The sequence below is a fragment of the Oryzias melastigma genome, linkage group LG19 (genome assembly GCF_002922805.2).
Source record: "Oryzias melastigma strain HK-1 linkage group LG19, ASM292280v2, whole genome shotgun sequence".
In the NCBI taxonomy this organism is placed as follows: domain Eukaryota; kingdom Metazoa; phylum Chordata; class Actinopteri; order Beloniformes; family Adrianichthyidae; genus Oryzias; species Oryzias melastigma.
The window spans coordinates 17,765,833-17,782,835 of NC_050530.1; the positions used below are offsets into that span (position 1 = coordinate 17,765,833).

At 38.4% G+C, this 17,003-nt stretch overlaps 1 protein-coding gene and 1 long non-coding RNA gene across 2 annotated transcripts in view; one reads left to right on the forward strand and one right to left on the reverse strand.

Moving 5' to 3' along the window:
* Positions 1–8,594: 8,594 nt before the first annotated feature.
* LOC112154149 lies at positions 8,595–8,984 on the reverse strand. Its single transcript, XR_002920606.2, has 2 exons — positions 8,843–8,984; positions 8,595–8,703 (listed from the first exon to the last, which is right to left on the reverse strand). It is a non-coding gene; the product is annotated as an uncharacterized LOC112154149 (long non-coding RNA).
* dusp3a (dual specificity phosphatase 3a) overlaps positions 8,684–17,003 on the forward strand; it is an 18,855-nt gene continuing 10,535 nt past the window's right edge. The window contains exons 1-2 of the mRNA XM_024284865.2: positions 8,684–9,021; positions 15,526–15,758. Coding sequence (XP_024140633.1) covers positions 8,831–9,021; positions 15,526–15,758 — 424 coding nt within the window. The 5' untranslated portion in view covers positions 8,684–8,830. The remainder of the gene's footprint in view (positions 9,022–15,525; positions 15,759–17,003) is intronic.

A 17,003-nucleotide genomic window follows, 5' to 3' on the forward strand; every position in this document is an offset into this window, starting at 1 on the left:
CCTTTACACTCATGCACACACATTTACACACTGATGGCGGGTTTGCTGCATCACGTGGCGCCAACCTATAACCACCAGGAGCAATGTGGGGTTCAGGGACTTGCCTAACTGACCATACGATCTTCCAATCAGAGGTCGACCGCTCTACTTCTGCACCACAGCCGCAATTTCAATAAAGTTTCACACTACATTAACGTTTTCTTCTAATTCTTTAAATTATTTTTATTCCAAACCTTTCTGGTATCCAGTATTTTTTTTATTTTTGTATGCATACAATTTTTTCTGATAGTTTTCAATGTCATAAAACTTTATTGTCAGACATTTTTAGAGGTTGTTTACAAGGTTTCCTCAAGTCAATACGAAGTCTTTCTTTAGTTTTTTCTAATTCCACAGATGAAAAGGATGAAGCATTTTTAACAAGCCAAAACCACAGATTCAGATTTTTTATGCTCTTTTTCATTACATTTTTATATTTATTTATTGGTCTAAAAGAGCCAAATATTACAGATTTCACAATGATATAATTGTGATCTCTGTGTTTCTGCACCACACACACCTGAGGTCATTTTTTATTTTTTTATCTGAGCAACGAAATAATCCAGTCATTTCTTACAATAACAGGCTTATCTGTGCTGAACGTGGACTTCTGGAAGCTACCTCCACAGGTTTGGACAAGACTGATGGTTTTTACCGACACAGTGAAGCAACATTTACACTGCATGACACACAACAATACAAAGACACAAACACGTGATTTACTGTAACTGGCGCTTTATCAGATCCAAAAACTAAAAACAAACACGCAGCTGCAACAAGAAATGGTTTTTTAACACAAGAGTTACAAAAATTGCACAACTTTTTTTCAGAAATTGTAACACAAAAACAAAGCCTGAGAGCTTTTTCCTGATGACTAATCTGAAGCAGCACACAGGTGGGAAAACACGTTGGGTGTGCTGAGAAGGTAACGGTGCTGAACAAAGTTTTCCGCTGAGAGAGGCGGGAAGGCGTCAACGCAGGAAAGGAAATTCCAAATATGGATCTCAACGATTCGTCATGTGGTGATGGGAATGAGGGAGGATTTCAGGTAAACGGATACAGGAGCAAACATCTCTACTTCTGAGGCAACAATTCTTCAAAAGTTTTTTCCAACAAATCTAATTAACAGAAAAGAGAACAATGCTAAAAAATATTCCAACACGTTAAGCATTTTTTTTTCTTGATGCAGTTTATCCGTTTATAATCATCAAAGTTAAATAAAATAAATAATATTCTATTCAACTTTTGGGATAATAAATTGTACTTTTTGTATTATTTATTTTTTATATGTATACATAGCAGGATTATTCATTAACACTTTATAATACGATTCCTTAACAAGGTTTATTAACACTAACAAACATTAATATGTTTTTAGGGTGTTAGACATTTATTAACACAATAAGCCAAATACGGTTCATTAACTTCTAATGTGAGACTATTGTCTACCAAGAACATATTAATAAACTGCTTACAAACTTAACAAATGTATTAGTTATCTTTATCAACATTATATTGAGTTTTTTGTAGCACCTCATCTAAACTGAGTATGCTTTGTTTAAAAGTTTAACCCAGAAAACCTCCAATGATCAAAACAGAAACCAAAATATGTAAAACATCTAAAAATAAATATTTAAAGCAGAGACCATAAAACAATGAACATTTGACTACACATTAAGTTCATGCTTTTTATTTTTATTTTTATATATTACTAATGTACATGCTGTCTGCTGCATCAGAGTTAACGCTTGTTCAACTTTTAAAACTTAAAAAATATTTTTAAAAAAGAAACTTCAATGGTGATTTTGTAATTCATTCATCTAGAGGACAAAGATCTGATTACTACACACGAAATATGAAAGAAGGATGAAATTGAAGAATGCTTCCTGCACAACCAACACACACAACTGCACACAAACATAAGCGCACACTGGTGCACACTCACATTTGAAAACAATTGTGAGCACACACAACATACACACACAGGTATGCAATGTGCACATACACATGTACACACACACGCAAAACACATACATATGCACACGCACGCTTGTGCATACATGTGCACACATGCAAACACATTATGAACACACACTTATACAAACATATAAATAAGGACAAAACACAAATACATACACACGCACATATATATTCTCAGACACACATGCACACGCATACATGCATACCATACACATGCACACAGAGCCATACAGGTGTGAACACACACATGCGCACATATGCATGCACACACACATATGCACACCCCCACATGCAAACGCACACATGTGCATACTAACACATGAACAGACTCGCATGTTGCACACACACATACACACACACACTCAGGTGCAACAACAGGAAACTGTTGTTGCCATGGCATTCCCCTGCACCTCCTCACATTGCCATGGAAACAGCGTAACGATGACTGCTGTGGGGTTGTGGTTGAAGTGGGTCAAGAGCATCTGAGGAAAGTCAAGACAAAGTGCCCGGGAGGTTTCAGAGGAATCCACAGGCCAGGAGCTGCAGACCTGCTCCCCGTCCAGCCCTCCTCCATCACCGAACCGAATTCTTGTGGAGTAATGTTCGACTTGTTCATCAGCTGCATGACTGGTTTATCTAGTTTGTGTTCGCATGCGACTCTGCCCACTCTCTGACACATCAATTAGGTTGCACAACATCAAAAAAGCTTAAACATTGTTGGTAAAATTACTTCTGGAAAACTAGTTTTGATCAGGTCACTAAACAAAGTGTGTAGTGGTGCGTCTGTAGGTGTGTATTGTTAACGAGAAGACAAACCAAAATGGATTTACAGCGTCTTTGATTAATTAGCCTACTTTTACAAGCTCTCTTTCAAGGTCACATCAGGAGAACTGACCGAGAAAAGTTCAAGCCCTTAATTGTATTAACATACATTCTATTTAAAACTAAGATTATCTGTTGTTATTTTTGAGTTTTCTAACCATTATTTACCATCCTATTAATCCCTAAGTTGAGAAGTTTGTTTTAAACTTGCAGTCATTCCAAAAACCAGTTGCAGGATCATTGGAAGAGTGGCTCCACCTTGTGGCCACATGTGGGTAACACAAGGCTCTGAATATTGGTTTATCATGGGCCCTGCAGGCAATAAAGAAGCTTTGAAAAACGCGGATGTTCATGAGAAATCAGTTAATTTTAGTTTTCTGGTCATGGTAAAACATCTTTGCATGTTGACGATCAGAATGTGTGTGTGGGAGGTAAAAAAAAACAAAAGAGAGATGGATGCCTTGAAAGTGTTTCGTTTTAGAGGGGTTTGATCTGTCCTCACACATTAATAAAGAGTTATTTGCAAAGTATTATTACTGATCCCAAAGAAAGATTTAACATCAATAATTACAGCTGCACAAAAAATCATTTCTAAAAGGTTATTTTTGAGAAGAGCCTGAAAAATTGCAAAACTCTACTGTTTTCAATATTTCGCAATATTTATTTTTTATTGATGACTAATGCATCCAGAACAGGACATGGGTGGGAAACATGTTCTGTGTGCTGTGAAGGTAACAGTGCTGAACAAAGCTGCAGGTAAGAGGCGGGGAAGCGTCAACGGAGAACGGGAAAATCCAAATATAGATTCCAAAACTGTTCCAAGTTTCTATTCTGAATATGGAAACTATGAATGAGTTAGAAAGCCTTAGAGAAAAGAGATAGATATTTTTTTTAGATAAACTATAACAATTTAAATGTCTCCAGGTCCAAGGCAAATATTCCTAGAACATTTCTTTAAAAAAAACCACCAGTCCAACTAAGCAAAGGCATGTCTTTCACTGAAATCTTTTATCAAAATTTTAACCAGCTAGTCTTAATAGAGTCCAGTCTGTGGAGTCTTTTGAAATTTTATTGTAAAGAAAGCGTCTGAAAAAGGTAAATAAATAATGATAAAAAAAAGTTTAATCTCACTGGCTCTAATTTCTGTGAAATTTTTACTTTTAATGACCACATACCTTAAACACCATTTAAATAATAGAAAGTGTGTGTGTGTGTGTGTGTGTGTTTTTTTTGTTTGTTTTCTTACATTTGGTACCTTTTGGGACCATTCCTGGCATAGACACTCGTGAGGACCATCAAGACGTCTACTTTAGTTTGGAGAAAAAGTATGAAAATAGGTTTAGAATAAGGCTACAGAAAGTCATTACTGAGTTAAGGGTTAGGGTTTTGCTGTAAAAAAATAAATGTGGTTTGCAGTTTTGCTCTGGTTTAAATCCTGGCTGGGTCCATGTTCTCCTTGTGCATGTGTGGGTTACTTTCTGGGCACTTTAACTCCAAAAACATGCTTCATAGTGACTCTAAATTGTCCCTTAGGAATATGTGTGTTTGCGTGATAATGTTGTGTGTGTGGCTGACCTGTTCAAGGTTATTCCCGCCCATAACAGAAGTTGTGTAGACTTCAGTGAGAGTCGTGGCCATCGTAGAACATCTCTTAGACTCTGATTGTGTAATTTCCTAATTACTATCAGTCAGGCTCCAAACCTGCAACAAACAGGTGTACAGGGAGCACCTGTTATGTGAATTTACATTTGTCTCCTCAGATACTGAATCTCTCAGATCCTCAGGTGAGATATTCCATGGATGAAGAGCATGGTACTGAAAGGCGGATGGATGGATGGGACACAGCATCCCATTGTGGATAAACATGTTTTTTGTGAGAGTTAATATTTCAATGCTTTTGATACTGTTACCTTCATGGGATCACTTTTGCCACAAATTACTAACGAAGGTCTTTGTATTAAGTGTATGTATGCATAAAATACTTTTCAGCATTATATTCATTGTGCCCTCTTCCTTCAGGCGGGGAGGGGTACTGCAGGCCTCACCCAGTGTATTTCTAATCAGACCCTCCAGCATTTGGCGGCAGATATTTAAGATTTTTGCTGCAGCTTTTGTGAAAAGTGCCAACAAAAGTTGAAAAGTTTATTTATTTATTTTTTTTCTCAAAAATCTACAGTGGCCCTGAAGAGTCACAACCAGAGCCATATCTGGATCTTCAACCCCTTCATTGTGGCTCTCCGGTTAAAGAAAAACACAAAGCTTTTAGTTTTTTAAAAAAAGTAATTGTAAAGTAAAGTTAAAAAAAGGAACATAACTTATCACTCTGTGAGCCTCCAAAGAACAGTATCCATTAGTGGTTCGATAATCGAGAACTAAACATTTTTGACAAATTCCAGTGTTTTAAGTGTGCCTCATAGTTAAAAAAGCAGTTTATTAGCTCTGTTTTATTTCATAAAGTTAGATTTATGAATTTCTGGCTACACCACAAACGTTTGAAACAGACGTTTTTTTCATTGCTAACATAACATTACCTACAAGTAGATTTATTTCATTGAGACGATGTGACACAGGAAGTCTTTTGCTTTGAAAGGAAGTCTTGTGAACCTCTTTTAAAAGTTATAAACTGTTTCATATTTGGGGGAAAAAAAATCCATTTTCACTTTTATCTATGCCAAAAAAAAATTATATTTCTCATAAAAATATCAATAACATAAACACTCTTATTTTTCTAAAGGATGTGTGGCTCCTCAGTTGTGTTCAGTGAGAAATCAACCAAAGTGACTCCTTAAGTGTTAAGGTTGCAGACCCGTGCCCTAAAGTGTCGTGTTTTGACCCCAAAGGGCTATGTCGCTACCCTTAAGTGTTGTGACTCTAAAGTTGTGACTCTAAAGTGTTGTGTTGTGACTCTAAAGTGTAGTGAACATAAAGTGTGGATTTTTTTTTTTAATTATTATTTGTTATTGTGTATAAGAACGGGTATGTGAGAACTAAGTCATGCAACGTACTAATCACTGCCTTATTTTATGACTCTGAATTACCAAATACCCCCCACCCCCTTCTATCTCCACCATTATAACCCCTTACCCCCCTATCCATAGTTATTAAGCTGATCTGGTTTCTTCTGTCAGTGATGATCTGTTTTGGAGAAGGTTCTCTCATGTCTGTTCAGGTTGGTTGTGAAGGTGGTTGGTTACATATGGAATTATTTTCCTGAAGACTTAAACCAAAAAGTTGTATTTAGTCTCATCTGGATTGGGACTGACACAAGAAAGCACTGAGTAGTGCCCCCTTTTGGTTGCACTATTAAGTGTTTTTCTTTTTTTTCCTCTTTTTTTTTTTATTACAAAATCTTAAATTTACATTTTAGCTAAACAATTTACAAAGTGTTTGGGGAACCAGAGTTCCTGGAGAAAACCCAATTTAAATACAACTTTAAGTGGAAAACATAAACCCATGCATTAAAAAAGACTTAAATTACATTGACTCTTAAGAAACTAGGAGATTGCATTAGCTCATCATCAATGTTATGTGGCAGTTTGTTCCAGCCATTTTAGGAAATCTCTTACTGAAATTCCTGTCAAGAGAATAGGCTATCCATTCCTGTTCTTCTCAACATTCCATGATGGCAGTGCCAATGTTCTTTAGAAACGCTCGATTCTCTTCGGCGGTTAGACGTACTCCATCACGTTGATAGATGTTCTCATCTGTTGGAACCAAATTTTCATGTTCAACCACCACATTGAACAGGTAGGCATAGCCCTTCATAAAGTCATTGACACAGGTCCGGTATTTTTCTGTTTCAGCGGGATTTCCAACACTCCAATTTCTCCTTGGAATGATGAGGGACAGGGCTGTTTTCATCTGAGGGTAATTTTCCTTCAGACACTTCAGATCTTTGGTCATCTGACTTGCAATCACCGTTGGAGGCATTTTTCCACAACTCATTGCCATCAGCATGGAAGACCAAAGCTTCAGGGGGACCATCTTCTTCTAAAGCAGTTTGATGGACTTTATTGATGGCGCCCTTCCAACCCGAGTCTTGAATTCCTCTAAACTCAGACTCATCTGGGTTTAGAGGTGTCACCATTGCTCTATTCTCTAAAACTCCTTTCACTGCATTCACAACCAAGTTAAAGTTGGAAAGCACATAGAAGTCCTCAAGTTAAGTTTTCCAGATCTCAGTGAATGCTGAATAAGTCGCCCAATTTCTCTCATTTTTCGTCTGATGTACTCATGTTTGGGAGTGTCATGTCCATTCTTGGCATACAAACGCTCTTCAAAATGCATCTCTCCTCCTTCACAATGTTTGTGACTTGATCTTGGTGCATAGCATTTACCAGTTCCCAAACTTTTCTGCTAATACCATCTGGGACATAGTTGAGCAAAGGCACAGATTGACTGGATTCTGCTTTTGCCTGGTTTTTGTGTACTGCACTTTTATGAAAGTCTACATCTGGACATGTACCTCCACATTGACTTTGTTTTGAGTAGTGACTGACAGTTGATGCAATGCATGTAGTCACTTGCTTTTACTGGTTTTGTAGACAGCTGACTAGATAAGTGTTCCGCTACCACATTCTAGGACTTGACTGTTGTGAGCCAGATCTCCTTTGTTCTTGATTAGGTCAAAATGCAATTTTCTCTCCTTTGACTTCAAAGAAAAACTCAGTGCTTTGGCTATGTCAGGTTCAGTGCTGTGTTTGCGTAGTAAGTGTCTTGCCATCTTATGGCAATGCACAGGACATTAGGGGCATGAATGTTTTTTTTACTGTAAACTCTCCTATATTTCTTTTGCTGTACCTTCATTACTGAAACCTTTTTCCGTTCATTTCAGAATTTTCACTTCCGGTAGTAGTCTCATCATTACTGGAGGTGGTTGGTTGTACCTTTTTTTTTTCCACGAACCCTCTTTGCCATCTTCATTTTCTTTCTTTCCTCTAGGTAGTCTTTAGTTGATTATAGTCATCATCACTGCGGCTCATTGACAAGCTCTTCAAGGTCCTTCGTGGAGAGATGAAGAAAAACACAAGCATCTTATGATTAACAATCCAAAAAATAAATAAATAAATACAAGTTTGAAAATGTAGAATAAAATTTTATTAACTTATGGCCAACCTTGTTAGTTATGGTGGGGGTGGGAATTCCTCCTTTACTTGGTTCTCTGGGGGGTGGGGGATTTATACACTTTGAGGGGATATTACCTATGAACTTGGCTACTTCTCATCAGTAACACTCTCAGTGCGGAGGGCTCTGGATTTCAAATTAAAATAGAAACTTTTCACAGCTGATATTTAAATTTGTTTAGATTAAAATCAAAGGTTTACTTTTTTAAGTTAGCTATAACTATGTTTTTGATTTCAATTTATCAGTTTGATTAATTTAAAATAAGTTATTATTCCATTACAACCTGAACTTTTTAAAATTGTGATGCAACATTAGGCACAGAAATTTAGATTTAAACTTTAGAATATAAAAAGTATTATAGCATTAGCCGTCCTATGGGAAATTTTATTAAACGTTAGCATCGAGCTAGCGAATTTTACCTTTATGTGCTAAATCCATTTATATCCTTTGTGAATCGATTAGTAATCTATTAAACTTAAATCCATTCAAATCGTTTTTTTTTTTTTCAACCCAGCCCTAATATTAAGTTTAACTTTGTTAAATGCAACAAGAACATGTTAAAACTGTATTTTGATCATAGTGGGCTATTTAAAGAGGCATTAAGTAAAATAAATAAATTAAAAATACATAAATTGAGGAGGGGGAAAGTGCTTTATTTTGAAATTTTCCCGGAAGTGCTCTCAGATGAGGCTCCGTTGGTCACCGTGGCGAAAACCTGTGGGGCTCCGCCTCTTCAGACACCTTGAAACCAAGACGACAACACGGACTGTGTTTACCTGCCCAAGTAAAATGCTGTTTTCCAGCCGGAGGAAGCTGACGAGCGCGGCGCAGGCTGTCCTTTGGCTTTAGTTTGCGAAAAGGGGGCGACATGAAAAAATACCTGAGTCCCACGAAACAGCAGCAGCATCCGCCTCCGCCACCACCGCCTGACGTCCCGGCTCCAGGCAGCGAGGTGACCGTCCAACAACTCAACCAGCTTCTGTCTGACGGCAGCGGCTTCTACAAACTCCCGACGCATCACTTCAATGAGGTTTTCCCCAGAATTTACATCGGCAACGCGTGAGTCATCCACCTTTCAGTCAGCCAGGGCGGGTTTGTCTGAGCGCGCGGCGGGGACAGCAGTGTCGCATGCCGGGAAACGCGCGCGCGGGGCGGGTTTGATCCGCCGCTCCACTGTCTTCAGGGAGAGCGGAGCGGCAGCCTGTTGTTGTCAACAAGCAGCCCCCAAATCTCAGCCTCTCGACATCACTCCGACGCCAGGTGGATATTGTGTAACACAGCGACGCACCGATCATTTGAACAGAAGTATACATTTATTTATTTAATTTAACCTAATTGATCAGCGGTGGAGCGGGGAGATGGATTCCGCTCCGAGGCTCCGGCAGCCAGCGGTGTCCCTGCACGTCAGACGCTCCCCTTTTATTGTGAAGAGGCTGCAGGGACACCATACAAGATGATGCTGTCATGATCCACGCATGGAATGGAAATGCACTCCAAAAACAGCTGTTAGTAACATTCAAAATAAAGTGTTTCATGTTAAAGGCAAATATTTTTTAAATATATTTTATTTATGTACATTTTTTTTGCAGTTTTCTTCTCACACCTTTCTACTTTACTGTTAAAATAGTTAAAAAATCAGTGATATATCCTAAACTCAAGTGAAATGCATTTATATTCTACTGTTTCTCCTGTTAACAAAATCTTTATTTAAAAAAAAGTGAAAGGATGAATGAATGCCTTCAATGAGGTAAACCAAATTGCAATACCAGAGATGTCCACTGGGGGTTGTAAAGACAGCTTTTCTTACTTTACGTCCACACCACTCTCTGTTACGTACATCTAAGCAACCATTTCCAATGAAACATCTATGTAAATGTCCGTACACGTGTGTTTCAGGCTCAAAACTATTGCGTTTACATGTTGCAAGCAAAATTCCACAACTGATTTTGAGGCTCCATGTACAAAACACGCAGCCATTGAACCCAGTTTGAAAGTTAAACCGGGTTTGTGCTCGCCCCAAATTATTTTACACCAAGTACTTCCCATGTCGGAATAGAACTGTGAAAGGAAAAGCCTGAAGATTTGTGAGATTTGCATCGCTAGGACATTTCACACCAAGCCTCCTCCAACTGTAGGAGGTGGGTGTTTGCTAGTTAACAGTGGGAAAAGAAGAAGAAGAAGCCCCTCCCTGTGAGTCCAGTGTGAACACCATGGGTTGAAGGCATGTCAAGAATGCGCAGGGTATCTTAATTTAAGTTAAAGTTATGGTTAGATATTATAAGAAATTATGATTTATTCTTGATTTTGTATTTTTTCATTATAGTGTCTTAATTTGTTTAGATCTTACATCCAGTGGTTTATACATTTCTTAAAGTAGAGCCTCTAACCAGTTTTCATGTCAACTTCAAAATAAGAGTTAATTTCTAGGGTTAGCAACCCTAACCCTATCCGTTCTAACCCTACAAATCAATGATTCATGTCATGCTAATCATATAAAATGTTATTACTGTATGAAACATTAACATATAACCCAAATCAAGAAAAATATACTCTAATAATGTATTATTTAAAAGCTGCAACCTACAAAAGACACAAACTCCCCCCCAGACTTCCCTATTAAAAATCTGCTAACATAAAATAATAGTCTTCTGTGCTTTGGAGCACACATTTAAAAAAATGATTAAACAAAAATTTTAAAGAAATATCAGTGTGTTTTTCAAATTATTCCTTAAAATGAAAGTAGCTTTGTTTTGAAAGTAATCTTAGACATAACTCATGATTTTAATGGAAGAAAGGGGGATGGGGTCATTATTAAAACTGCTTCTATAATTAGAACAGAAAACCATCGATCTGAAACAAACAAACAAATACATGGGTTCAAAATGAAATAAATACACGACTTTGGTGAACTGATCATTTCAGTTTAAATACTGATTTAAATATGCTGATTGATTTTATAAACCCAGCCCCAATGTTTCATTTTCTATTAACAGCAAACTCATTAGTAAAGTGTTATATTGGAATTCTACTTCATACGTTTACTGGAAGTAACATTGTAGCATTTTATTTTGAAAACTGACTCGCTGTCTCTTTCCCTCCAAGAAATACTTCCTGTTTAATGGATTGATGCGGTCCAGCCCACAGATGCATAAGCATCGAATAATTCTCTGACTTCTGTTTGAATGATGGAAAAATCCTTTGCCCCGCCCACTACAATATGATGATTGGTGGTTGGATAGAACAAAGTAAACTTTAAGTATTGCTGAGCTCACCTATGGGTGGCTAAAAATACAGAAATATGTGCTGTAATAAATAAAGTAATAAAGTCTTGACACCAGTTTTTATATAAGGTCATTTTTGTTTTAAAGCTTGACTTTACTGCCTCCTGTGGTCATTTAATGAACTGCAGCATTTTGCTCTTACATTCGGAGGGAAAATTCAGACACTCGATTCAAATATAGCAGCGCATCACCAAAAGACCTACTTTGTTTTATTTGATTTGTTAGGTTGGTTTGATTGCTTATAGTTTTGTTTTCGTTAGCTCAAGCTTTTAGGCTCGCTCTTCAGGTCTTTATTGTACGTTTTAATGGAAGGGTGAGTATTTTCGAGTGATTTTTAAACGGGGCACACCCCACAGAAACATCTTTGTGCTCACGTCGTATTGGCCAAAGTTCAGAAACATGTAACAGAAACGTCTCATGTTCGTCTTCGTGACACAAGAGCAGTGTCTGCTGCCCGCAGAGCGATGGCGGTGAGGCTCAGAATCCAGCAACGTTCTCGCAGCAAAGCGGCCCACCAACTGTTAGTGTACTTCCTAACAGGTGGGAAGCATGTTGTTACGTGATACTGCAGATGTCTCAGGTAGGGAGGGGGTGGGGGTATCAATTGTTTTGTTTGGTAGGTCTGCTTTGTCCACCGCTGAGACCCGGATCGCCTCTCTGCAGTGCTGATGCATCTTGTTAGCAGGACGCCGATACAAATCCGATTGTGCAGTTTGTCCACAAAATGAGACGCGCCAAACTGTGACACCAGACGGATGTGGGTTTGATGCTTCGGATGGAAGTTCGCTCCAGTTCTTGGCTCACGAGAGAAAATACATGTCCTGGAAAATATTCATTAAGAGGGAATCCCCTCAGGACAGTATCCCATTAGCTATTTTCACTCTAATATACACAGTTTCACTGCAAATGTGGGATTTTTTTTCAGGCCATGGCACAGATTAAGGCTATTTATGTAATAGATGTATTAATCATATATTAAAGATGAGTGAAGGAATAATAAAAATACGTTTTTTTATCTTTAAAGTTGAACAAACACTAGCTCTGCCTTCCAGTAAGGCAAAGGTATGAGAAAAGTGTTACATACTACATTAATGTGACCTTCCACGATGCTTTTAATTTGAAAACAAAATAATCTCAGAAAAATGTAATGGTGATAGAAGAAAAATGTTAGTTGGCATTTTTTTTAAGTTTCATTTTAGTCCAAATGTTTCGTTTAAAGCTTTTTCATCTATAAATCCAACTCTTACACTCAGAGAAAATAACTCCCTGAAGCAGAAACGTCTGTGGAGGACGCTAACAAAAGAAGCAGCTAAAAAAAAAAATGGAACAGAAAATCAAATAAACCTGCAAAAACTAAGAAAAAAAAAAAGAATTTGATGCTCCATGACAGTTTTTGCCTCATTTTGTTGATAAATCCTTGTGTGTTTTTAGTGTTTCTGGCACAAACTTTTCTGCATCATTTCATTTTTTCAGCTCCTTTGTTTCTGTTTGCACTCAAACATGGTTGATCTTCATGATTTCCTTTTCAGTGAGATGGGTTAAAGACCCACCTGATGAAAATTGTGTGTTTTTAACATGTTCTTGTAGCATTTTTCTGATGATGGAGAACATTTACAAAGAAAATTAAGATTAAAACTGCATCTCTGTGTAATTCTTTATTCATGATAAAAAAAAGAAACACATGAAAAGCTACCATTTGAAAAAAAAAATGGTCGCCCTGATCTGCATCAATTCTCATGGACATTAGATCCATGTTTTCTATGCTGGCATCTGGATCAAACTGTACGGCTGGATAACTCAAATATTGATCGTCATTTTTGTTGCACCCGTAAAGTTAGGTTTGTGGCTGTGAGAGGCTGTAAGCTAGCAGGAGAAAGTGTAAACGAAGGGATCACGGGATATCAGTTGAGGCTTACTTCCGCGTCAACTGCCCGGCCCACAGTTTGCGAACAGTTTTTACATTTTTGGCTTTAAACAGCATAATTATAAGTAAATGATCACTGGGAACGTGTTTACAATAGAAAAAAATATATAGTTTGAGTGCGACTTTAGAGCCACGCCCCTCCACCAAAGTCGACCTCCTTTAGGTAACTCCATATACTTCGTTGCAAGTCAAAGACTTGATTCTTGAGCATTTTCAGCTGAAGAGTAGAAGTTTACTCCTGTGAACAGAAAACAGGCTCACACCTTCTGTTTTTGTGGAACCTGAAGAAAGAAAACAGTTTAGAACAGCACTTTGGTAGTGTGGCTGGTTTGTCCTCTTCATAAATGGATTATGGGAGTACTTTGCAGACTTGCACTCCTCTCAGACCAGTTGTAGTCAGCACTCTGAGCAGCGCGGGGACGGACTGGAGGTGTGGTTTGTTTGGACTCTTTGCGAAGCTGCTCTTTAATAATGGATGAGTTGGGACTGCAGATCCCAGGGTGAGGAGGCTGGGACGCGGGCAGGAAGCCACCTCTGCACCGCGGCGTGTGGAAGCAGCTCGCGTGCGGCGCTCCCACGCCGAGCTGGGATGGTTTAGGAACGCCGGCTCGATCTGAAGTTTTGTGTTCGTCCTTCAGAGGACGTGCAGACAGATGGGCCGCTCCATCTGAGGATTTTTGATGAGTTCTTGCAGGGGGGGGGGTTGACACCACCTCTGGGGAACAGCTCGGGGTCACTCGGCCCCCCCGCCTCATATTGACTGAAAGCGGCAGTAAAAGCACTCCCAGCTGTCAGAGTGAGCGCCTCCGATTTATGAAGATCTATGACTCGGAATCAAGGAGCAGATTTTTGAACGGTTGTTCTCCTGCTGACCATAAAGGTCTTTTAAAAAAATGTCTTTCAGTTTGAAGATACTCTTCATACTCATAAATGTGAGCTGGTGGTTTTTTTTTGTTTTTTTTTGGTCGATTGTCAGCCGTCTGAATCTGATCTCAACGATCGCAGCTCTTAAGAGCAACATTTACCGAAACAGGAAGGAAGCAGAAATAGATTTATTGCATTATGGAGTCAGAGGGGATGATGAAGCTGCTAAAATGCCTGAGAACAAACACAAAACTGTCTTTTTTTATCTCTTCTTCCCACTAAATTACAATTATTGTGCTCGCTTAGCAGTTTAAGTCCCAACTGTATGTTGATCTTTGCATCACAAATGTGTTTACTCTTATTTTTAAGAAGTATTGAAGGTACTTGGGAAATTGTTGTTGGTTTGCAGAGATAAAAGCATATTTTTACTTTTTACCCCTCAACCCTTTAAAAAACTCTAAAATATGAAACCCACTTGCGTGAAATTGCATCCCATTATGACTTTGCTGCACTTTTTCTAAAGATAAAATGACAAAAAATGATTAAACCAATCTAATCTGATCAATGAGATTTTATTTTGAAAATCAGACAGACTTCCTTGCCAATTTTGTATTCATTTCTTGCTGGTTTTGTGGAAATTTAAGACAGAGATTGAATCTAGATATAAATATGAACATTTTGTTTGTGTGCTAGTGTTTAAAGACTAATGGAAAATTGTGTTTTGGGTGTTTCTAACACATTATTGTGGCATTTTTCGGATAATGGTGAATATATCAAAAGAAAATTAAGTTTAAATCAGTAGGGGTGGGATTATATAAGCTCGCTTCCTCCCACTCCATTTCAAGCAATATTTTTTCAATCTATGCTTGAAATAAACCAATCAATCAATCAATCAATCAATCAATCAGTATTTTCTCTTTCAAATTGTTGTGAATTTGGAATAGACAAAAAATACTGTTTAAAAAAGATCATTTGGGAGACAGAAAATATGCTGGTTGGGCCACAAACTTCTTGATCCAAGCTTTTTGCAACGGTAGGGGAAAGGGGGGCGGGGTTTCTCTGCACTAGTCCTGCCCACACCTTTGAGATGAGCTCATAATGTCCCAGAAAACGACAGTTTAAAAAAATGGCTAAAAACATCACAATCATAATTAAAAGACCACTGGGAACACTTTGAAAATAAATCAAAATATTTTTTTGCTGAACTAAAACGCACAAATTTGCTTCTGATTTTTGAATTTTAATAAAGATGAGAGGAGTGTCTGAAGTTTTAGAAAATCCAAAGCTTTTTAAATGTAATTCAAAAATGATACTTTTAAAATTGTCTTAGGACAACCTCTAATTCTGTTTTATAAATTTCTCTTTTGATTTGCCAGTTTTTATTTTGGGATTGCTAAACATGTTTGGATGTTTTGTTTTGATAGTTTCACATTACAGGGGGAGTTGCGTCTCCGCAGAGAGAATCATCAATTCTTCTTTCTGTGTGTCCTGCAGGTTTGTAGCTCAGAACACGATGCGTCTGCAGAAACTCGGGGTGACGCACGTCCTCAACGTGGCAGAAGGCACCTCCTTCATGCACGTCAACACCAGCGCTGAGTTTTACGCCGGAACGGGCATCACGTACCACGGCATTCAGGCCAACGACACCGAGCATTTCAGCCTCAGTGCCTTCTTTGAGGAGGGGGCCGAGTTCATCGACAAAGCACTCGCACACAACGGAGGCAAAGGTCGGCATCTTTTGTTTGTCTTGGTGTTGTCCTGTCAACACAAATGTCTGATTAGATCCTTTCCATCTGAAACTAGTAACATTCTTGAACAGAAGATGAGATTTAAGCCAATAATTCAATAGAGCGTGTTTATGTCCACTGTTACGACCACAGCTACAAGTCAATAGCCTGTTAACACTCGACCTAAATAGATAAAAAGGTGTTTATGTCAACAACATCTCAGGAAGGATTGATCTAAAGGATTTCCACTCAAAATCCACCTATTTTTATAGAACCAAGAAACATCCAGAAAGAAGTGTTTTGTTGATGGGAAGACCTCAAAGATGCTGAAGGAAAAGAGGCAACTTGTTGTGAGAGAGTAAAAAGAATCCCCTGTTATCATTTGCATATTGGAATTTGCTGTAGTGTATCTGGGAAACTGCTTATTGGGGGAATTTTCTTGATGTGGGATCAGCAAGGCTTGATCTAACCTTTTCTTACCTGACCTCATTTTAAGCTTTAGTCATGGTGCTGAGGGCTTTTGGGTTATCCTGCCTGTGGAAGGAGGAAAACGGGTGCAGTCCATTGACATGAAAAGAGAGGGACAAAGCAAGGCTGTTACCTCAGGTTCCAACGAAATGAAGTCAATTCATTTTTCTGAATATCACCCGATTTTGCCATTTAGGGAACAGATAACGTCAGCAAGAAGTGATTGGTCCAAGAATCTATCAATCAAACGCTTTGAATGTTTGGGGTGGGGCCAATATGATCTTATTTAGGCATCTGATTGGCTAGTTTATAACTTGAATAACCAGCAATAAAGAAAATATATCATGAAAAAAACATTGTTTTGGTTTTAGCAAGAACATTGTAAAAAGAGACACCAGAACAAGAATGGTTATTCTGACAGACGGAATGAGTAATGGCTCTTTATTGTTCAATAGAAGTCTATGGGATTTTGGCTTTCTGGGTCCAGCGGGTACTTCCTATTTGGAACGTGGGGGGGAGGGATGATCAGTCCAGTTTTCTATATGTACTATCAATGGTGCAGTTTCATTTTATAAGGAAAGCAGCTGTGTCTTAGAACTCTAGGCTTGTACCACCTCAAGAGACGTCATGATAACGAAACGTACCATTGTTGTGCATTGGGTTAGTGCAGGGGTCTCAAACTCGCGGCCCGCGGGCCATTTGCGGCCCGCAGGATGATGATTTGTGGCCCGCGTCTTCATATGAAAGATTATTGTTCGTGTGGCCCGCAAGGCTGAT